Genomic DNA, 24,622 nt, shown 5'->3' on the forward strand with positions numbered 1-24,622 from the left:
CATTCGCTGGCCCAATGTCTCGGGATAGTATGGCATCTGTGTAAGAGTTTAGTTTTCCCCACCAAAATATTTCATTGCACAGTTCGTACTGATAAGCTTTCCAACTGGGAATCATTTTCCCTAATCCACTGTTTTCATCTTTCAATCTTTCGAACGCCCGACAAATCAACTCTGCTATATTTTTATGAAAGAAAAAAAACTTAATGTTTGACTGCAATATTCAACAGTTTCTTTAAAAGGAACTACCATTGGATACTTGTCTATTAGTGAATCTAAACGTCCTAGATTAATAATTTCTTTGGCATTTAATACTGACGGAACATCATCTAACGACACAACAACTTCAACAAGAATTAAGCTTCGAATTATAACAAGACACAGAACTTTGCTCACAATTCTATGTTTGTGCACAAATCTGAGGCCATTTTTTTTGGTTTCCATTTTAAATGCTGAATAGGAAATATCAAGTTAAAATCTGAAGCTGAATGTAAATAAACTCATGTGAACAAAATATGACTCAAAGCTAGGAGAACGTAGGGCATTGAGGGCTCTGTATCTTGCTTATAGTTCTACGATTGACGCTGAAATGTTGGTTGATTATTAGAAATGTCTTGCTAAACGTTAAATACTTGTACAAAAAATTAAAGGATGATATGCTGTAACTACCCTCTGGGGTCCCTCTTTATACAATGAATAATATGAAATCACATCAATTTTGATAGTTTTTCATACACGAGTAAATAAAAACGACACCGTTAAAACAGTTTCCATAGTTCTGAAACATTTTTGTTTCGGGGATAAAGGCATTCCTATTCCTGAGATAATTTAATAGCAGAAAATTATCCTGGTTTGTAGCCAGTTGTTATTTTTTATTAAAGATGAAAATAATGGGTTGGCCGCAGTAAAACAGAGTGATATGCCTGTGAATACATTGATTTTTATAACTCTTTAACATGTCACGTGACAGCATTTTTCATTCAAGTGTATTCATCAATCAAGTGTGAGTAGGTTACACGAGTTTAGGCCAGGTAAACAACAAACGTTTAATTATAATGGGGAAGACAAACTGAATATTTGATTTTTTTTAATTTGATGTATATTTGAAGTTCAATTTTCTTTTTTTATTAATTTTTTAAAGATAAAATACAATAACTATTATAATATACATATATACATTTTGAAATATAATAACTAGTTAGTAGTTGAGGAAGAAAATGCGCAGCAATGTTAAGGCGTCCAGGTGCCAAAATACGGCTAGAAAACGATATTATTTGAATCATCGCAAAAATTCTTTGACCAGGAGTATTTTTAAAATCTATGTTATATTTATTGACACCGATGTTAAACATTATATTTGATGCATTTTTGTTACCTCATATATTCTTTGTAATCACGTGACCGGCAAATCCTGCAATTGCAAATGATCTATTTAAATCACATCGGCGCAGGTGATTGATGACATTAAATCATACACATTTTTAAGAAAAAATCCTTTGTTAAGTCATATACTTTGGAGTTCTTGCTTGGGAAAGAAATAAATATTTCGTTTATGGAAGATATTGTTGAAACTTTCCACAAAATCATCAAAATAATGCATATTTTTACTCGATTTACAAAGAATTGGGTTCCCAAGCACGATTCACATGCCATTGGGTACTTAAATTCTCTACCAATTTTACGCAAAATATTCTAAAATTGTATTGATCTTTCACCTGCGCCAAGCTGGTTTTACATGCATTAACGTTTCTTCATTCAGCTGTATACACGTAGCAGGGAGAGTCTCCAAACCACTTGTTTATAAATAGTCTTTTACTTAAAAAGTAGCTATTCAACTGCCGATTATTTGATACTGGTTTTAATATGAATGAATTCTGTACGTCTAGCATTAACGGCAGCATCTATGTTAAGGAAACATGCGGTTTTATAGTGGATTTGATATAATTCACTTTTATCGTTAAGATACATTCACTGAGAACTATCGACAGTAATGCAAATCGTGATGTCAAAGTTAATTATGACGTCATATCGTATGAAGTACCGACAAGTGACTTTCTACACATCGCTGCAAAATCCATCGGGAAGCCTTAACATGCCCGCGTGTACGTATATGCTCTCATAAATTTTGATCCCTTTATAAAGTGGGGGAGAGGGGAGTAGAACGAAAATATAGGGAATTGGAATTTGACTTATCAATGTACACTTACAAAATCTTTAGTTTTATATCTCGCTTAGGGTTTTCTTATTTTCAATAAAAATAGTATTCCGTAAAGGTACGATGTCAAAGATTACGTGTATGCTAAAGAAATGTAAAAATCGAATACCTTACAATATTAATTTTTGTTATTCTACTGAGGGGCCATATGTCACAGTATCTTTTGCTCGCCCATTTAAAGTCATTGTTGCTCAGTCGAGCGATGTGGCCCCATGTGCTTCTTGTTAAAATAACCATGGGATAAAAGAGTGTAATATTGACTATCAGCAAAAAGGTAGGATACTTCAGTTATGATCGCTGCCAAAAAACAAGTAAAATATCCAACAGTCTACCATGTATTTTTAAACTCCTAATTCATTCAAACTATTTTTAACAATACAAAACAACAAACAACAATTCTGGATGTTTTGTTTTTATGTTTATTTGAGAAGTTACCTTTATCATGAGTTCCAGCGTCGCCAACACTAAACCCTTTAACATATGGACAATGCTTTCACTTTTGGAAGAACGCTTATTGTACATTACTTATTACCTTTGAACACAAAACAATCCTTCATCACTTTATGTTACATAATGTGTATGGACTAACAAACTAAAGTACTAATTCTCAGACATGTTTATTTAAAAGATGTTGGATGGCAATTACAAATCTTATTTCCCCCCATTTTCTAGAGCAGAGCTTGAGATTTCAACATACACATTCTGATTGTTTGAGATCTCGTCTGTTGAACCAGTCAAGAGAGACAACTCTGTTGCTTTATCTTCTTGTTGTTTTCTTTCATCAACATTTTTTGTATCATATGTTTTGTCTTTATACGATTTTTCAAAACTCCACACATTCATATTATCTAACATTTCTTCTCTCTGAAAAACGGAAAAAGCATAAAGAATGTTTTAAAAGCGAGATGCCTAAAAAACACAAACAAGAAAAAGCACAAAACACCCAACTTACCTTTTCGAAGGGTACTCCACAATAGAGCCTTTTCCGTAACTTTTTCGGTAAAAAAGGGAAAAACTGATCAAAGAAGGGCAGCATGTATCGCACGTCAACTGAAGCTGGATCAGGACGACCTAATCATAATATAAAATATTAAATATGACTCAAAACCAGTGCGTTCTCATTCGCGATCTGAATCACAGCCCAAACAACTTACCAGAAATGATGCTCGCTGCAGAACATAGTGTCAGTGACACAACGATGAGAAAACCAGTCAGCCATTGATAAGAAAGAGAATAAAACCGATCCAAACCCTCCCTAAATAAAAATAAACTTAGTATGTTACAAAAGACCATAATATAATTACGTTGGACATAAACAGGTTCTAAAGAACATTATGTTTACAATGAAAACAAAAATAGATAAATTGATAAAATCATTCAAAAATCCCCTGAAAGTTCATAGTTTTAAATTGAAATCAGGATTCTAAAGATGCTAAGCATTGTCATGTGTTTAAACATTATCTATTCTTTGTCAGAGATATAATAGATAGATAAAACAATTACAAAGCATCATCTTTGATAAACAAAATCTATTGAAACAAAAATATATGGGGGGGGGGGGGGTTAAGAAAGGCAAAGGTATTTGTAAGTAAATATTTAGCTTGTCTGAATATAAAATTAGCCCTTATTAACCTTTTTCAAACGTATAATTACGCGAGAGATAAAAACATTACATTAAGTGGACTGCGTATTGAGAACAATATCTGGAAATGTGACATAAAAGAAAATATATGCCATTTAGTCTTCTCCAGGATTTAATTTACTTATTAACTGGTCCATACACTGATATGTTAACTTTTAATATTTCTAATGCATGTTATAATGTGTAGATTTAAATATTGTAGTTGTACCGCCTTGAAACTAGTAAAGCACGCTATCTGCATGTTATTGTTTTTTTATGAGAGTGTCTGTCTGTAAAGCTTAAGATTTACGAAAAATTTATCAACAATAATAAAATAGGTTAACGAGATATTTATGCAATTCAATCAGATAACGAATTCATCGCTTCATCTATAATATCAATGGACGATGTGAATATGAAACTTACGGTTTCTTCACACGTTTTGTTTCGTATTCTGTGGTGGATTCTGCAGTACTGTAGTAATAGTCTGTCCAGGGCGTTGTCTGCATTGTTGTATTTGTCATTTCGTATTGGGATACATCAACGCATTTTTCTATGGGACCTGGGGGAAGTCCCGGTGCTCGTTTAAGAGTGGTCGAGAAGTTTTGCCCGGTCGTTATCCACAGTCCAACTACTGCTGTTAACAATGTCCCTATTATGGCGCCCTATGCACAATAGTTATTTAGTTTGATTTTCATTTTCATTTATTCTGTTCCATGCAAATTAATAGTTTTTATTTCTTTTTTGTATTAGTTATCATTTACAAAATATGCTATATTGCATTTTGTATCTAAATTACTAGTTTGTGCGACAAACCTTTGCGTTACCCCAAGGACAAAATACTGAGAAAAGGAAAAGGCCAGACGCGGGTCCTCCGAAGGCAGCAAGGACACTAAATGTGATCTGAAAGCATTCAATGTTTACTAGTGAAAAGGTATTCTTATTGTCGTTAACTAGTATCTGCTTAAAATCATTGTTTTACAATTGTATGGAATCATAATGCTACACGGCAAAAGAGATTAATGACAGATTTAATTCGTAGTATTGCAGTTTCCTCGTTATTTCATACCATAAAATCTATGACAATTAAAAATAGAAACCTAATTTTGAAACAGACTGGGTGAAAGGATTTTTAAAATTCTATTAACTATGGATTGTTTGGGTTTTACAAAACCAATGCTCGGAACATTTAGTAAATTGACTTTTAAAGATTATATTTTGAATTCTTAATCTCAAATCTTCTGTCAATGCTTATAAAAAGTTTTAAAAGGCCAGGTAAGCGTTAAAAGCAATACCCAATCTGATATCAAAAACTATATTCTTAGTGTATATTAGATGCAATCGACGATGATATCGATGCTATATAAAAAATCCAATGAAATCCTAAGTGGCAAACACTTAGTGTTAGAGCGGAATTCAAAAAAGGTACTATGGACACTGTAATTGTTAAGTCCGTTAGCATTGAGAGTTTTGAGAAAAAAAGAGTAACAATTACCATAACAATTAAAATAAAAGAAATGTACATCTAAATGAATATTAATTATACACATAAAAAATGAAGCATATGTCTCAGTAGTCATAAATGTTAGACCAGTTACCCAAAGTTGCTTGTTAGGTCTTGTAACTTGATATTGTGTGTTGTCATTAGATAAAAATAACCTTTTCTATATGATCTCAGGAAACCACGATGCAATCGAGTGCCAGCTTACGTTTTGAGTTAACCTGCGAGGGACTTGTGTACAATCAAATGGAAAGTCTATAAATCCTATATACTAAGCACTATACATACAAGTCCTATGCACATGCGTGGCTAAGATACTGCGCCGAAACCGCAAACGTTCTTTTTGGTGGATCTTGCTTACCACTTATTATTCGGAGATTATGATAAAAGACCGTTGGAATCTGGTTTTTGTAGTAAGTGTATGAAAAAGAACAGGCAACAAAACATACATATGCATAGCTGCATATCTCTTGCTCTAAGAGGACAATATGGGCTAAACTGCACAGCTACAGACAGTGTATACCATGTATACCAGAAACTAGTAATTAACGACACACCCTAATAAACACCCTATATGTAGGTTACCCGAACTCAAAAAGTCAATAAAGAGTTAAAAACAAATCATAGTTTTTAAAAGAATTTCAGAGCCAAGTTAAGCGATGACATCTATACATTAATATATGAATATAGTTTGGTATCAATTATTTGCATAGAATTAATTTGGTGGGGTAATAGGTTTACTGAGTGATGAAAATGAACAAATCAGACAAATGGGTTGCAACGATGGACCAGTGTATAGTACAATCACTTGCACATTTAACTTCCGGGGAGCACATGCATCTTTGGTTAAGAACCTGCTTGTGAAAGGGAGAGAGAGAGAAAAACAGAGAGAATGAGAGAAGAAGAGTACATAGACATATTAGATTTTTTTTTTAGCTTAAGACAATCCTAAAATTACTGCATATTGTATTTTTGTGAATGACTCATTGTTTATTTACCTGGGACATAGGTCCTTTGATTTTTGCTATCAAAAAGGACACGGCGACACACAAGGCTCCAATAAACACAACTAGAAAAAAGAAAATGTTTAGCAATGTCATCAATATAATTGCTGAAGATCACGATTTTCATTTATGTGAATAAGGAAATGGATTTAACTACCAGATATTTTTGCTATCAATGTTATAGTTCTTTCTGACAATGACTTGAAATTTGGCTTGACCACATCTTCGATTGCTAATGCAGACAAACTGCTTAGTCCAGATGAAAGGGTACTACAAGAAAAATATATTCAAATTATTTATACAAACGTTGATTCAAACATGGTTAGATACATGAAAAAAATGTTTTATCATAAGACCTGAGCGATGCACTGAAAAGGGACGCAATAAAGAGTCCGGACATTCCCGGGAGCTCCTCAAAGATCTGTAGAACCATGAACGGAACAATCTGAAAAGATGAATACTTACATTACTGTCTTAAATATGATATGTAACCAAATCTAAATAAAAGCTTTGATGTTTAGATAGTAAGTAAACTTTATTTATAGCTTTCATACTGTTAATTCATCTGTAGCAAAGTATTGTTATTAGCGTAAAATTTGACACATTTATACTATTTTATCATAATTTTCAATATATTGACACACGATCAAGCTTTGTCTGGACTATTTAGCTACGTGGCATTTAATACCAATTTTTCTACCTAAATAAGCATTTCAGGTAACAGTTGTGATTTTGTAAGCAAAATTAAACTCATTAAAAGTGTTGAATTTTTATCAAATAATTAGAAAATCATGACAAATAAATATTTTGCGTGTAGAAAAGTTTGGCTAAAAAGTATTCTATATATTACAACGCCAATTTTATAAATAAAAGTGTTATGAATTAAAATATTTTTCTTTTAAATACAGTAGTTCGTTGAATGAATTAAAGTGTTGACATAAGCAACATATTAGCTTGACAAATGACTGGTAGTAAGGTTTAAATATTTTGTCGAGTTTGGATCCAGGGAAAGTAAAAAAAAAATATACGGTTTTAAAAAAACTATTTTTGATTTAATTGATGAAAATATATGCATTCAAATTGTTACTTATTAAGATAAATAAAAATCGCAACACCTACAACAAATCTAAAACATAAAAAACATTAAAGCGATATTATGGATTCTAATATGATATTGACTTTGCATCCAATTTAGTGCCCGCTTTTATATGTAAAATACAGAGAAAAAACATCGTAATAAGCATTTAAAAAGAACATAGCTTTATCAAAACGTTTATATAAATCAATTATAACTTGCATTAAACTTTTAATTTCTTTATTATTAAGGATATCCTTATTAGAATTGTTGATATAAATATATTCTTAAAATTCTATCCAGTTCAATATTGTGATAAAACATATATCTGCAGGGAGGATAACTAAACGATTTCCTATTGTCAGTGAATAGGTTTTGTAAGAGGTTCCATTTCCCTTAGACAACCCGTGCCCTCATACTAATATAAAGTACGATATTCTCTACAATTTGTAAAACCATACCTGGTTTGGGTTGGATATTTGTTTAGCTTTTAGTGGGTCACATCCAAGAGAGGTAAAATAACCATATGCAACCGCTCCCTCAAGGGTAGCCAACGTCAGGGTAATAAAGAAAGCAGGCCCGGCTAAATACAACACCCTTTAAATGTATATTGTAATTTCACATATAACTTTAAAAGTCGTATACTAGAAATACAATTATATATCTATATAAAAGTAACAAATACTTAATAATTAGAAAGAAAGTTTAACGAACGTATGATATAAACGCATACTTAATTTGTAAGATTTTCCAAGGATCCCAGAAGTTTTACATAGCATATTTGAAATTCACATGTAAAAGTTTGTCATGATCAGATAAGCGTATGCCCTTGCAAGTGAATGATTTATTTAGGTACCCACTTTAAGATATGCAATATTTTATACAAAACTGAGGCTGCCTCATTATATGACACATACTTATAACAGAATGAAAGTAAGACTATATAGGTAGCATTCCACTAATAATAATGTTGAACAAAATATTCATTTATAATATTTCGTTAATCTACGATATTTTTTTTTGCTAAAAAAAATGCATTTTAGCATTCAATTACTTAACGTTATGCGTCATTTTGAAGCATATGACGTCATATTTTGTTGTACAGCGAGAACGATCGACCTCTCGCTTGTTTTTCAGTGTGTACGCTATGACGGACATCGGAAAGAAAGTAATAGCATTTGTTGTTTTTACTTAAACGATAAGATTATGTTAATTTTGATAATAACTACTTACGAGGTTTGTAATATAATGTAATGTTATTATGTACATTTCCCGTATGTTTTGTCTGAAGGAATTCATTGACAGCCTTAACTGTGCTATTAAATGTTTGGATTTCTATTTCGATTTTATTATAACATTAACGTTTATTTGTTTATATGCATTTCGAAGCTAGACTTAACTAGTGCTTCTAATAAAACACGCTGATAAGAAAATCAAACCTGTTAGCGTCTTTTTGGGTCGGGGTAGAGACTATTCTCTGTATCGTAGTTTGCCCTATATTAAGTCCAACCATCCGAAGACAGCCACCTACCACCAAACTCCAAAACGTGTGCCGTACAGTAGGGTCCGGATTAAAGCTTTAAAATAGGTTTTTAGGGAGACTATCAGTATAAACAGTCGTAGAGACAAGTGTTTTGTACATATACAGCGTATTGTAATACTTACTCAAACATGTCCAATCTTCCAGTATTTTGATTAATTTCAACAACTTTTGACACGCCCCCGGCAACCATTGTACCCTTATTAAAATCAAAGCAGCATACACTTACAAGGTGATATTTGAATCTTTGTAACAGAGATTTATATATGTATAAATACTTTTTTACTTTATTTAAACTTCTTACCTTTATTAGAATTGCAAAAATACCCATAAACATAACAACACTTTGAAACACATCTGTCCATATGACTGCTTTTATTCCTCCCTAAAACGATTAATATGTTTCTTGCACATATATTGATACATAGCGATTATATAAAAACGGTAATTAGTTGCAAAAATACTAAAGTTTTGAGCACACAAGTCTGATATATATATTATCATCAAATCATTTTATATTAACAGAAGCATATCTTAATATCAGTTTTTTTATTATTCAAAAATAATTACTTTAAATGAAGAGAGTCAACATAGGTTTCTACTCGAGTGACGTCATCACTAAATATTCTGTATAGTCTGCATTGAAGATATGTAATTATCATTACTGATTGAGCACATAATTACTGCATTGACATTGATTCAGTTATATTGCATTGGTAGGTGGCTAATATATAATCATCTGTATATTAAGTATGTCTTATTATAAAAGAACTATTTGCTTCAAAATAAATCTTTGTACATTCATAAAATAAATATACATATACGTTTCACGATATTTTAAAAATGATAATCTTATCACAGCGCTACCTCTTAAAATAAACTTCTACTTTTTTTCTAAACATACAGAACGTATCTATTTAGAAAATTTTAGAAGAAATATCAATTAATAACATTATCCTCAGGTCAAGTTGATTGTGTGAAATCTTGTTTTCATCTTCAAAAATTTGGAAAAATAAATGAACATATGATTTATATTTTTAGGCTTTCAAGTACAAATATATGAAAATAAAATATGTCATTTTGATAAGTTTATCAATACAATGACTACTTTTATGTGTTTCTCACATAATATTTGATTTTAATGAGTAATTCATCTAAAAAAGAAAAAATTAGAGATTGGCTTGTAACGTGTTTTTAAAGACGGATTATACATAATGTGATTTTTGTAAGAACAGTAACTAGTTAAGAGATGATTGCTTAGACGTTTTCATTACAAGAAGTGCCAAACTAATGATTTTAAGAATAACGATAACACTTTAAACTATATATGTAACTTTTACGTTTAATTAAAAAAAACATGAAAGAAACAAGTGAATAATAAAATGTTTACAAGGAAAATTATAAGGACTTCCAACTTTGCACAAAGGTACCAACAATTCCTTAATCAATTTAGAAATATTACAATATAATGAATATCTCTCAAACCATTGATATGCGCACTGCTCATTCAACAGCTACTTACAAGTACATGTTCATGAAATTTATAACCATATGATGATAACGACTATCGGACAAATCATTAATTTAGTAGATGTTTCGTTTTATTTGTAAATGCATGTAGTTGTAAAGTAATCTTCACGAAATATAGCGTCTACTTTCCTGTTACAAAATGTCACTGAAATTGTAATTGCACATCAGTATTTCTGAAATAAGTTACAATGAAGCAACGTCTGGAATTTACAGTTGCCAAAGAGATGTTACATAACATTGCAAGAACACCTCTTTTATTTCCGAAGGGTCGATCTGTACAGCCCGCTTACGAACAAGGGATAGCTTTATAAATAAGGTAACTAATACAATTGATTTTCAAATGATAATAGCAAATCAAAAATAAAGAAAAAATAAACAATTGCAACGCTCCAGTACATGCGACTTTAAATGCTAAATGTAGAGCTATCTTATATGTGGAGAAAAGCAAATCATGTATTCATTTCTACAACGGAAATTATAAATCGCAACCAATCGAAATAAAATTGATCAATATTGTATATATAATTACAACCAATTTTTACTAGTTATTATAAAAACATATACTGATTTCTAGGTGTTTAACAAGGTTTTAATGTGGATGTTTGACATCGATAAACCTGTCTAGATCTACTTTTCACGATGGCAAAACGTTAACCCAATTATCATAGTCTATATTAAATGAATGTTTAAGTTTTTTAATAGTGTTGTTGTTTCAATAAAACACACGGATATAACACAAATAAATAAATATCACATATAAGTCAACTTGAGCTATTTTTTAATATATTTTAAAGTTTGTCTCAGCTTACCCATTTAATCACATTTTTAGATATTTTTTTTATTAATACACATACCTATCCGTAAAAAAAGACTGCCATCAATATATGGTAAAGGTTTCGATATTCTGTTAACAACTTTCATATTTTTTCCCAAAAAATTTCACAGAGGCAAAAATAAATATTTTCATATGAATCTAAAATGATAAATTCATGAAATGTCATCAATAAAGAAATCAAAGCTTCTCGCACAATTTTTTAACATCATTAGTTAGGTATTTTGATGCCGTTTGTAATGTAGACTTAAATAGATTATTTTTGGGCCGTGCATACTATCCGGACGCAATAAACGAGGCAAGTAAAAAACTAAAACACTGGATCTTTTTTTTTTGTTTATTTTAGGTAATGAATGAAGTTTGGGCACTGTAAGATGTTTGGTTATAGAAATATTTAACACCACTTGGTGAGTACAGTAAATTGGTGCAAGTTATAATGAACGACGAGTTCTATATTCAGCAACTGTATATACAAAATATATAATGTGAGTAGTATTTAGTTATAATCTAAATTTGAAATTAGATTTGAAAACGGTAGAGCCAATATGATACTGAAATTATTTTTTTATCCAAAAATCATCAATACATATCTCCTCAATGACAAATCAAAGGACTCGCTAAGCATAAATCAGAGGAGCATTTACTTTTATCTTTTTCAAGTTCAATTAAAAGCAAATAAATAGCAAAATTTTATAGTTACAATTGACTATGTACGTGTACATTACGACATATAATTGTTATACATACAATGTACCTTGCCGTGGTTATGAAGGTAGTATCATATACACTTACTGCATTGTACTTATTGCAGATGATTAATTTTAAATCAGTGATGCGGCACGAATTGCCACTCATTGTTGTGTGTTGCATCACTGTAACAACAGTTTACACTTACTCAATGTAAAGTTTGGCGATGATTCCTACTTATATCATTAAAGAAACAACTAAGACTAAGACCTTACTGATTGACATGTATATCACTGCAGCAACAGATGGACTCATAACTGACTTATACATCCATGCAGAGACAACTGGAGTCTTGATTGATAAAAACATCTGTTATTATAGGCATGAATAAACCATATAAATCAGCTAGCACTTACTATAGACGTGTAAATCACTGCAGCCACAGCTACTACAAGTGTTGATGTCCACATTGGAAAGTTGGTGACTAGAATTCAAAAAAAAAGTTCAAAAAAAATTAATGTGTGCAATTAAAGGTTAAAAATGATGATGAAAATAAATCAGATCCACTTAACCTGATTCCAATGCAATGCCTGGGCCGAACAGAACAATTCCCATGTAGAAAATCTATTGAAAAGACACAGGAAACATAACAATTTCTGTAGAAATTTATTTCTATTTGGCCGTCTGCTATTTGTCATTGGGTTACGTAATAATAATGACATGTAAATATATGAGGAGTAAAGTTGTTGACATGTCAAACGATAATTAGTTTTATTGTACAACATAGAAAATGTTTTACTTTATTTTAAAAATCCCGATGCTTGAAGAGGAGGTTAAAAAGAATGCTTTGATATTAATAAATAACCTTAACCCTGAAGGGAAATTAAAATCGTAGTAATATGTACTTTAAATGCCAATTAAAGTCGTTTGAAACCTAAATAAAGAAAAGGCTTATCTTTAAGTATTGCACTTTGCTTTAAGAACCTGCTTACATGCTATTTCTGCATGAAACTTATATTCATTGATGTATAAGATTCATATATATCTTTAAAAAATGTAACTACTAATATGTAGAGGATGAACTTATGCTATTCACTCAACTGTAGTTAGCTGAATCAAATGGAGACTGAAGAATAATTATGTCTTCAGTCAAATTATATTTACATCTCAGTCACCTTGGAGTTGAATGGCAGAGCTATTTCATGTGATAAACTAATATCTGAACAAAGACGACATTGTTGAAATTTGTTTTATTCAGAGCCTCAAAATAATTTTTTGTTTTACATATAAACATAAAACTAGCAAAAGTTTACAAGCCACAAGATCTGCTTTTCCAATAAAAAAACTACAATTTCACGACAAAATTTTCTGCTTTGATAACTGCAGCTCATATTCATTTAAATGTTATTCATTACTGGAATTGTCATAAGTAGTTGAAGACTTACGTAATTTATACAACCGATGGTTAAGTTCAGCAATCTTACGTAGCGGCTTTTGTATCGCAACTCATAATACTGAAATTGAATAGTTCATTTGAACTTGACATTCATATATGAGTACTGCAATTTCATTTAGTATTAAAACACTCATATCAAAACAGAATGCTAATATGTCACAGTAAAAGAAAATGAACAAGCTCAGTAGTGCATTTATCAACATTATTGTCAATCACAAAAATGTTAATTTGAAAATTAAATTGGTATATAGAATTTATCAAGTTACACTGCAGTAAAACTACGGACTGATTTTTTTTATTAGTATTATTTCTTTTTAAGATATCGCTATCCAGAAGGCTTAATGGTTAAGGCCACTAATCTTCTTGACAAGGAGAGCTCTGAATAAGAATAAAAAAAGTTCTTATTTTCTAGGTTGTTTATCTGATATTATTGTTTATTAAGAAATGTTTATTGCTAACAAAGTATAATCTAAAAATCAAAAGTAGATTTAATGGTAATTTGTTGATTCTCCAGCTTCCTTTCAATACAAAAACATTATCTACATATATACCTTTTTATATAATGTTCTGTCATCAGCATTTTGATATACATGATATAAAAAAAAGTACCGCAGAACGTTAAAGCCCACATTCGATCAATAAAATCAAAATAACTGTTTTGAATATCAATTTTAAAATTGTTATATTACTTAATACTACCTCATTAATGCTCGTGATCTTCAATGGATGAACGAGGGGAACAACCATGCGTGTAGCAAGAAGGCATGAAACAAGAAACCCAATGTTTGATAACCAAAACATCATCCCGTAAACATAGGTTTCCGCTGGAAATCCTAGCATCATAATAGAAGATTCGAAGGAAACCATCAACGATACTGCAACTGGAAGTACCTTCATCTGACGGCCGCCGACCAGAAAGTCAGAGGTCGTTTTCTGACCAGCGCATGCATAGTAAACTCCAATAGCTAGAGACACAAGAATTGTTAGACAAAACACAATGTAGTCGTAAACCACAAAACCAGACATTGCTGCTTGTAAACCTTCAGACTTGTGACTGAAATTACTTAGTACTGGTGAAAACTACAGCGTCCTGCAACTTTACATAAAAACGGGGATGTTCATTCAAATTAGTTTAACTGATCGTGTCTGATCATACCCAATTGACAAGAGCAGTTCACAGGTAGATAGATTTTTTGTATGGCCAAGGTGTTAATGAATTCAATTTACGAAGTTTTCCGTTTTTCCGTTTTTCCCTCATTACGACAAAGAGCACACTGCGGGTGTGAGCGGTCAGCATAGGATGCTCACTCCTCCATGGCACCTGATCCTACCTCTTTCTTTTTTAAGGTCCGTGTTGCTCTGATTTGAATTTGTATTTCGTTTCTTGGATTTTTGAGATGGTTGACAGTTTGTTATTGTCATTTGTTTATTTACATCATATGCAAACTCAGGGGGTTTGTTTTTTGGGGGGGAAGGGGTGGTAGTTCCTGTTTCCCTCTCTTTTTTTGGATTTGCTTTTATTTTGTTTCTTTTTTGCATATTCATTTTGTGGCGAAAGTGTGATTTTTTTAATTAAAAAAGCAAATAGGCAACATAGAATACCATGTCTATCAAAAGCAATAAACAAAACAATAACAAGGAAAATGTCGGCAACAATTTTTTTCTTTATTTTCAAAACATTATTGAAGATTGATTGTTCCGGTCTCAAGTGCCTGCAATATTAACATTAAATCTTAATGTACAGCATGTTTACTTACAACAAATAAACATATTAAGCAGACATGGGCATGATTACTCAAAAATATAATCGATTAATTTATGTATGTATTAATTTTACATAAAATGGTTTTATTAAGATGCGTAAATACCCTTATTCCTATAAGCCTATCACACAAGATATAGTAGGCAAAATAAAAATTCTTATTTCGTCCCATTCTCTAAAACAGAACTTGACATTTCAACATTCACACTCGGACTCTTTGAAGACTCTTCTGCTGAACCAGTCAATGGATATAACTCGGTTGTTTTGTCATCCACTTCTTCATTTATTTCGTCAGCTTGATGTTTATCTAGGTGATTGTCGTTATAAGTTTTTTCATAATTCCATACATTCATTTTCTCTAACATTTCTTCTCTCTAAAAGCAAATCAACAAAATCGGCAATGTTATAATTCAAAAATGTTGTAGTTAAAATCGTGATTAGAATACGGTAACTGAATAACTAACCTTTTCGAACGGAACCCCGCCATAAAGCCTCTTTCGTATATTTTTTGGTAAAAAAGGGAAAAATTGATCAAAGAAGGGCAGCATGTATCGCACGTCAACTGAAGCTGGATCAGGACGACCTAATGATAGCAAAAACAAAACAAAAAAAAAACAAAACAAAACAAAAAAAAACCTGTGAACATAACTCAGCATCAGTGCGTTATCATTTGACATCTGAATCGCGGCCAAAACAACCTACCAGAGATGATGCTTGCTGCAGAACATAGGATCAGTGAAACAATAATGAGAAAGCCAGTCAGCCACTGGTAGGAGAGAGAATAAAATCGATCCAAGCCTTTTCTAGATAATGACACAAACATAATATTGAACATTTTCTCAGTTAAGAAAACAGAAACATATGCAAACAATACTTGTATTTGATATCTCATTAAAAATGTATTGTAAGAGTTTGAGAAGGTAAAACAATGTTGGCAGTTTGAGTATATTTTGTGAACGCAGAAATACCATTTCATTTTGGTGATACATATCTGTTTTAAAATTCTACCATGAATATGTGAGAAAATAACCAATGGCGACCGAAGGTTGACCGGTAGTGAACAAAGAAAATCAACATTTAGGGTGCAGATGATGATACAAACATGATACAGCTAATTCAATATTATTCTGAAAATATTTATTGTAAAGTGCTATTTTATACCCGGGATAATTAGAGGAGAAGAATGAAATCCAAAACAAGATATCATATTTCTGGGAACTAATACATGGCTTTGTTCAGTTATATTATCAGCAGAATAAGAGATTGGTGTTTATTTTTTAATTATTATTCATAATCGTTTTAAATATTGGAAAAAAAAATGCAAAAATGTGAAAAATTGGGAAAATATTAATCCATTTATTTTTATACGTTTAAAAATACGACTTCCATTCACCGATTCTTTGTCTATTTTAGATTATCTATTATAATTTACAATATACTGCTAGATTGGGAAAACATTGATAATGAATGTTGAATTGTAAGGAAGTCTGTAATGAAAAGGCCTAGTATCAATTATAGACCTTTATCCTTCTCAAATGAAAGTGATTTATATTATAGAGAATAGGTGTAAATTTCTATACACATTTTATGGTAATATGATAATATTAAGGGAACTTACGGTTTAAGCAAAGATTTTGTTTCGTACTCCGTGGATGATTCTACAGTACTGTGGTAGTAGTCTGTCCAGGGCGTTGTCTGCTCTGTCATATTGGATAGTTTGTTTGGGAGCACATCAATACATCTATCTATGGGTCCTGGAGGAAGTCCCGGTGCTCGTTTAAGGGTTGTTGAAAAGTTTTGCCCTGTCGATATCCACATACCCACCACAGCTGTCAACAATGTCCCGATAATGGCCCCCTTAAATTGTATTTAATTTGTTTTATTTATATGTTTTCTTTCTCAATTATATATTGCCCTCTGTCTTATAAATTGGGCTCACTGTTTTCTTACTTTTCTCTTAATCTTCAAAGAATAAGAAATCAATGACAAAATTTATAAAATAACCTGAGTTATACTATTAAATTGCTAGATGATAATCTACAGACCTTTGCGTTTCCCCATGGACAGAATACCGAGAACAGAAATAGACCAGAAGCGGGTCCACCAAAAGCAGCTAAAACACTAGATGAAATCTGAAAACACAAAAAGTCACTACTTTGAAAAAGATAAAAGTCGTGTGCACATGTAAAAGAAGATGGTTGACGTATGCTGTCTGTAGTATCTTTTCATCAAACTACCCTTTAAAGCCTGATATTCATGAGAGCGTCGCTGTTAAAGTATACTGTAGAAGCAAATATATTCGTCGGGAATTTCATTTCATTAATTTCGTTGTTACTACAAATCAACGAAATTAAATCCATGACGAGTTTTCAACCCAAGTATTTATGATTACAGATAGATTACAATATGACGAAATTAAATGCCAATTTTTATGGTTTAAAAACAACGAAATGATGACCCAACGAAAAAATGTGCTTCTACAGTATTAACAAAGCATGCACATTAGCATATACAGTAGTACTCTCGTAAATGCAAGATTTTGATACATTTCTTCATTGATACCTTGTTTCTGTCAAAGTGATGAACAGTTGGAAAAACTTGTTGTCGTATATTTTTAATTAGAAGCCCCTACTTACAACATATTTTTTTCTAACTTTGAAATCGAAAGCTTCATTTTACTGACTTCCAGTAACAAGCGCAATCTGCTCATCATATTTTAAGGAAAGAACGAGAATGATAAAAAGAAGCATCTAGAAGTAATAAATGTTATTATTTGATACAAATGTCAAGTCGTACATAGAATTAATCTATTGATATTTGATTTAATTATATTAAAATTAAAAAAAATGTACTGGATTCCAATTTGTTAAAGACATTCTAAGTCAAAAAATATATAAAAGAATAAAAGTCAAATATTTAGATACCTTTTTGAAATAGAAGCAGTATTGTATTATATCAAATAGGTGCTGCGTTTGAAATATTTTGTTGTGATAATAATGGGGTTTTTTTCGAGCTCGCCTTGATATATAATACCATAAATGAAGATTGAATGCAAAATTAAAGAAAAAAGTATGAGGGTCTTCTTAAGTTTATTCATTTTAATGCTGAGAGAATAGAAACTAATGTACATATTTGAGGGCTGATGTGATTGAGTGATCATTAAGGGTTCCCTGCATTTTGATAGTTTTTAGATAGCTACATAAATGTAAGTAATAAAGCTAGCACAACAGAGTAACATGACAATTATGCTAACTTTAACTCCTCCTGTCCATCAGGGACTCGGTTTATAGTTTAGTATGGTGATTTTTTAAACACTACTTCTTAATGAAAAAATCATTAAACCAATCCTTTCACTAAGACAGATTGACATCAGAAAGCGTATAAAATTGCACCTTTTCAAATGAAAACAATACGTAATACCTAATTAAAAGAGCGGGTGATAGGAAACAGAAACTGAATTTTGTAGCATGTGAAACATTGCAATGATTACTATATCTAACTAACAAGGAATCGGATACCTGTGACATAGGACCTTTGATCTTCGCTATCAGAAAGGACACAGCAACACATAAAGCTCCGATAAACACGACTAAAATCAAAATGTTTAAATGATCAATATAACTGTTGACTTTCTTGTAATTTGTTATAGCAAGAAAAGAAGTTATAAAAGCTACCGGAGATCTTCGCTATCAATGTGATCGTTCTTTCTGACAATGACTTGAAGTTTGGTTTCACCACATCTTCGATGGCTAGTGCAGACAAACTGCTGAGTCCTGACGAAAGAGTGCTATATAAAATAAAACGTGTTTAAACAATCCTATTTAAACACTAGTTGTGATACATGAAATAGAAAACGTTAAATTATAAGACCTTAGTGATGCACAAAACAGAGACGCAATAAAAAGGCCGGACATTCCAGGAAGGTCCTTAAAAATCTGTAGAACCATGAACGGAACAATCTAGGAAGAAGTGGTGTAAGATTACATTATTGTTGTTCAGATTATATATGAAATTATTTAGTAATACAATCAAAACTACGATGCAAAGATAGTGCGTATAGCATTACCTGGTTTGGGTTGGATATTTGTTTAGACTTAAGCGGGTCACATCCTAGAGTAGTAAAATAGCCATAGGCCACCGCTCCCTCCAGAGTAGCCAACGTCAGGGTAATAAAGAAAGCAGGCCCGGCTAAATACAGCACCCTGTCAATTTAAACTTATAAGCGTTTAGTCTTCCCGCCCCTTTATATGTTTTGTTAACAACTTCCAGTATTTTACATTATGTTATAAAATACATATTATAACATGGCTTCGAGAGCAACATACCACAATATTTGTCTCGAAGTGACCAGAAAGCAATAAAGTGTTTTGTTGTCCAAAGGCAGAGAACGACATAACACGCCAGGCTTTTCGGGTCACGGAGTTGCAAATGTCCTGGTGTTTTGCTCAAGAAGACAATGTTAGTCATACAATACAATACAGACAATAGTACATGTTATTTATTTTTCTATAACTCAGAATTAGTTTTAACACTGGTAAAGACTGACATTTGCTGTTGCAACACGCTCATTCTTGAAAAAATATCTCTCTTTTTTCACTGAATATGTTCTGATTGATTAAACAATTAAAGTTACTTTGAGTTGAAATAAAGGAATCAGAAACATTGTTATATCGCTTTCGGGTTTTTTGTGAAGTTGTTTAAGTTTGACTTTTTAATTTTGAACTAAACCTAACAAATTAACAATTGCAAACAAACAAATAATTAATCAACAGAAAAATTGCACGCAAGAGTAATGTAACAGTTTTTGAAAGGCAACATAACTATTTTAAATATGTATTTAAAAATGTCATATCAAAATATACATGTATATTAATTTGTCGTTGAATTTTAGGTTGAAAAATTCCCGTCTGTACATAAGTTAAGCAGTATCCAGGCTGTCATAGATATTTTTGCAGAGAAAAAATTAAACTGAATAGAGTTATTTTTATTATTTAATCATTAAATATCTTACGCATATAAATCTAAATAAGGGCTATTTTGTTATGCTAGTTTTTGATTATCATATTTTTAGAATTCTAATATTAAACGTCCACGTGTTTCATGCCGATGTAAACTAAACGATTTTAATAATCCAGCGAGGCTTAAATGCAAAGCTTTAAATGAAACATATCTTCACAAGGACGACTGACCTGATGGCGTCTCGCTGAGTAGGGGTAGATACAATTCTCTGTATCGTAGTTTGACCGATATTCAGACCAACCATTCGAATACAGCCACCGACCACCAAACTCCAGAACGTGTGGCGTATAGTAGGGTCCGGGTCAAAGCTAAAGAAATGTTCACAGATGTTAGCGAATAGATTGTTATCAGACACATTCGTGAATGCATGTGTGTCTCGAACACATATACCTCTATAATTATACGTACTCAAACATGTCCAGTCTTCCTGAATCTTTATTGATTTCTACAACTTTTGATATGCCCCCAGCAACCATGGTACCCTTTAAAAAAATAGCATTTTACTATTAAATAGTACTGAAAGTTGAAGTGACCATTTAAGTTCCAAACTGACGTATTTTCCTTTTATTCTTTAAAATAATTTACCTTGATTAAAATTGCAAAAATACCCATAAACATCACAACACTCTGGAATACATCAGTCCATATCACGGCTTTGATTCCTCCCTAAAATGATAAACATTCTTTTTTATTTATACATTTTGTACAATCGAATCTGTTTTAAGCAAACAAATAATGCCCAAAAGGCTATCTTGAGCGTTGCGACAGCAACACAAATATTAGCCTTATACTGTTTTAATAACCCTAGAATATTTAAATCAATCAATAAGGGATGACGTGTAAATCAGATGTGCAACAACAAAAACTGTCTATAGACGTGTATATAACCGAGATAACAACTTTGATGTGTGATGTGGTAGCATGTAGAGTTATCACATCTCTATAGCCTAATCTTCATATCATAGTTGGCCATAATAATTGAAAAAATAAAGGTTATTGACCAATAACGTGTTCATCCCTATAGCAACAGATGCTACTGATTTGGTAGGCATATGTACTGCGACAACACATGTCAATGACTATGGACCTGTAACTTATTCAGAAAATAACTATGGACTTGTCACTTACTCAGCAAAAATGACTATTGACATGACACTAACACAGCAAAAATGACTATTGACATGACACTAACACAGCAAAAATGACAATGGACAATGGACATGTTCCTAACTTAGCACTTATGACAATGTATTTGTCACTAACTTAACAACAATGTACATGTCTTAACTCAATAACAATGGCTACGAACATGTTTCTTAATTGGCGAGTTCCTAGCTCAGCAACAATGACTAAAGGCATGTCACTTACTCAGCACCAATGACAATGGACAGTTTTCATTTACTCAGCGACAATGACAATGGAAATGTTTCTATCTCAATAACAAAGACAATCGACTTGTCGTCTCTAACTTAGCAACAATGGCTATGTACATGTCACTAACTCAGTAATAATTACTATGGACATGTCCATATCTCGGCAACAATGACTACAGACATTTCACTAACTCAGCAACAATGACTACTTAGCAACATTGGATATGGACAAGTCACTTTTTCAGCAACAATTACTTTTGGACAGTTCAGCACTGTCATTTTTGCAGCATTTATTGTTTTTACTCGTGCACATGCTACAGAGCCTAGCCTATTATAAACGTGTATATTGCTGTAGCACTCTTATATGTTATTTTGTACAGTTTATATAAAGTTACAAATACTAACACTTTCTATTTACATGTATTTCACTGATGAAACATTCAGGCTGATATGACTAGAAACATACACAAGTCATAGTCTGCAAAAAACAAATTCTTGCAACTCACGGCACTAGCTTTTTGACTGATTTACTATTCTTTTACATTTTATGTACAAATATTCAATTGTAAAACTCTAAAATCTAAAATTATTGAATGTTCTGAACAATTCAACAGTATCCTCAGTCCCGAAAGGTGAGGCCCTGTGGTTTGTTTACTTGTTAATAAGGCAACTTGGATTTATGTGTGAAATAAACATACTTAATGTTCCAAGGTACATGTAAGGAAGCCTGTTAAAAAAAACGTAAACGACGTATAAAAGTAAAGCAATGTCATTAGTTGTGAATTTTTTAAAGATGTTTTAGATGCGCACGTGTTAAAAATTAGGTTAATCAATCTAAAACAAATGCACATTTTCATGCGCATTAGATTCAGGGTTGTTGTTTTTTTTTTTTGTATTCGAGGAATTGAACTTTTAAAGCATAATTTTCCGGTGGAGCTACTGTACTGCAGATAGTTCTGTCATGCTAATGACATATGTCAAGTGAGGTAAGCGTGTAGATCACGATACAAAATAATTTTGATCGACATGTGGTTCATTATAAAATAATCTCATTTATAGCACCTCATTCTCACAACAGAATGTTATACTAAAATTAATATCTAGCTAGCACTTACTATTGACGTGTAAATTACCGCGGCGACAGCTACCACTAATACAGACGTCCACATAGGAAAGTTGGTGACTAAAAAGGACCAAAGACACGTTTATGCTTTAAAGTCAAATGATGTAAGGAACTAAAACAAAAATAGATTAAACAAAATTTGTGAGTAATTAGTCAGGTTGGCCTCACCTGACTCTAATGCGATTCCTGGACCGAACAAAACAATCCCCATGTAGAGAATCTATAGGACACCACACGGAAAACATTACAAATAATTAAAGCCTCTCAATTACAATGTCTAATTTTTGTAATTATTATGTTTTGTTTAATATTGGGCAACATATCTACAATTAATAACTAGCGTTGCATGAAAGTTTTTTTTAAATGATAATAAGTAATTGATAACTTACGTAGTTTATACAACCGATTGCTAAGTTCAACAGTCTGACGTAACGGCTGTTATATCGTAATTCGTAGTACTGGAAAAAAAATCATTTATAATTTGGGTATGACATATCTAAATATTTCTCATGATTACTCTGCATATGGGCTGAAATTTGAAATCATCTTCCATAAAGATTTTTACGATACAACAGCAATGATATATACCTTCTATTATATCATAGTTTAGCCACAAACTGGTTTTTTAAACCATCTTACGTCTTACTTATTATGATCATATCACATAGCATATGCAATGTTTGCAAACGAAAATTTGAAAATGGTAAAGAGATTTCACGCCAGAAAATTAGTCTTTTTACTTATTTTGTGGATTAAATACTTAAAATTTACTACCTCATCAGCTAATTATTAACTTCAAAGCAGGTGTAACAATCCTTAACATTAATTCATGATTATATTACAAAAAGGAAAACAATATCTTTTCAATAAAAAGACATTGTAATCTTAAACTTAAAATTAAATGTTTGCTTTAATATCAAGTTTATGTGGTTACATTGCAGTTGAGGTTAAGGTTACAAACTAGGTTTCAGTACCGTAGATTGCTTTTGGTTATAATACTAACAAATTACAGACAAAATACACTTCCTTTCTACTTAGTTTATTACTTTAAAATAAGTCGCAAACTAAGTCTCTTTTATTATTTAGCACTACCTCATTTACGCTCGTAATCTTCAGCGGATGGACAAGGGGGACAACCATGCGTGTAGCGAGAAGGCATGAAACAAGAAAACCAATGGTTGATAACCAAAACATCATCCCGTAAACATAGGTTTCCGCTGGAAATCCTAGCATCATGATGGAAGATTCAAAGGAAACCATCAAAGAAACAGCCACCGGAAGTACCTTCATCTGACGGCCGCCGACCAGAAAGTCAGAGGTCGTTTTCTGACCAGCGTATGCATGGTAAACTCCAATAGCTAAAGACACAAGGATTGTTAGACAAAACACAATGTAGTCGTAAACCACAAAACCAGACATTGCTGCTTGTAAACCTTCAGACTTGTGACTGAGATTACTTTGTAATGTCTAAAACTACAGTGTGTTGTAACTTTGAATAAAAAAAAAATGCACATTTAAATAAAAAATGATAAATCATGCCTGGTCATACTTATATTATCGAGAGCACTAGTTCACGCATTATTTGGGTAGCTTTATATCTTTAAAGATTTTGATGAATGTAGTGTATAACTATTTTTAACTTTAGCAAGCATAAGTTTGTATAAATCATGGAGCATTACCAAATTATTTCTGTTTGGTACACTTATTAATGCTCATTACAACTAGATGAGACGATCGTATTGTGAGAATAATGAAACAATGCTTGCTTTGTCCAAATAAAAGGAAGCACAATGATTATAAAAAAAATCGTTCAATCGGCCGATTTCCTACTGTATTTCTTCGACGTAAATATGAAAACTTTCATCATCTTTTTTACATAATTCACAC

General features: G+C 31.8%; 1 protein-coding gene across 1 annotated transcript; it reads right to left on the reverse strand.

The window, feature by feature from the left end:
* Positions 1–2,812: 2,812 nt before the first annotated feature.
* Positions 2,813–24,186, reverse strand: LOC128179540 (uncharacterized). The gene is made up of 32 exons (XM_052846979.1): positions 23,828–24,186; positions 23,125–23,193; positions 22,904–22,955; positions 22,728–22,795; positions 20,825–20,905; positions 20,648–20,721; positions 20,410–20,547; positions 19,287–19,422; positions 19,091–19,179; positions 18,895–19,007; positions 18,739–18,809; positions 17,266–17,352; positions 16,839–17,077; positions 15,923–16,023; positions 15,685–15,803; positions 15,384–15,594; positions 14,158–14,528; positions 13,448–13,516; positions 12,575–12,626; positions 12,419–12,486; positions 9,258–9,338; positions 9,079–9,152; positions 8,853–8,990; positions 7,875–8,010; positions 6,695–6,783; positions 6,496–6,608; positions 6,333–6,403; positions 4,650–4,736; positions 4,260–4,498; positions 3,367–3,467; positions 3,165–3,283; positions 2,813–3,076 (listed from the first exon to the last, which is right to left on the reverse strand). The coding sequence occupies exons 1-32, from the start codon at positions 24,152–24,154 to the stop codon at positions 2,864–2,866; spliced, it is 3,996 nt and encodes a 1,331-aa protein (XP_052702939.1). The 5' UTR covers positions 24,155–24,186; the 3' UTR covers positions 2,813–2,863.
* Positions 24,187–24,622: the final 436 nt, after the last annotated feature.

Source organism: Crassostrea angulata, chromosome 4 (genome assembly GCF_025612915.1).
Source record: "Crassostrea angulata isolate pt1a10 chromosome 4, ASM2561291v2, whole genome shotgun sequence".
NCBI lineage: Eukaryota > Metazoa > Mollusca > Bivalvia > Ostreida > Ostreidae > Magallana > Magallana angulata.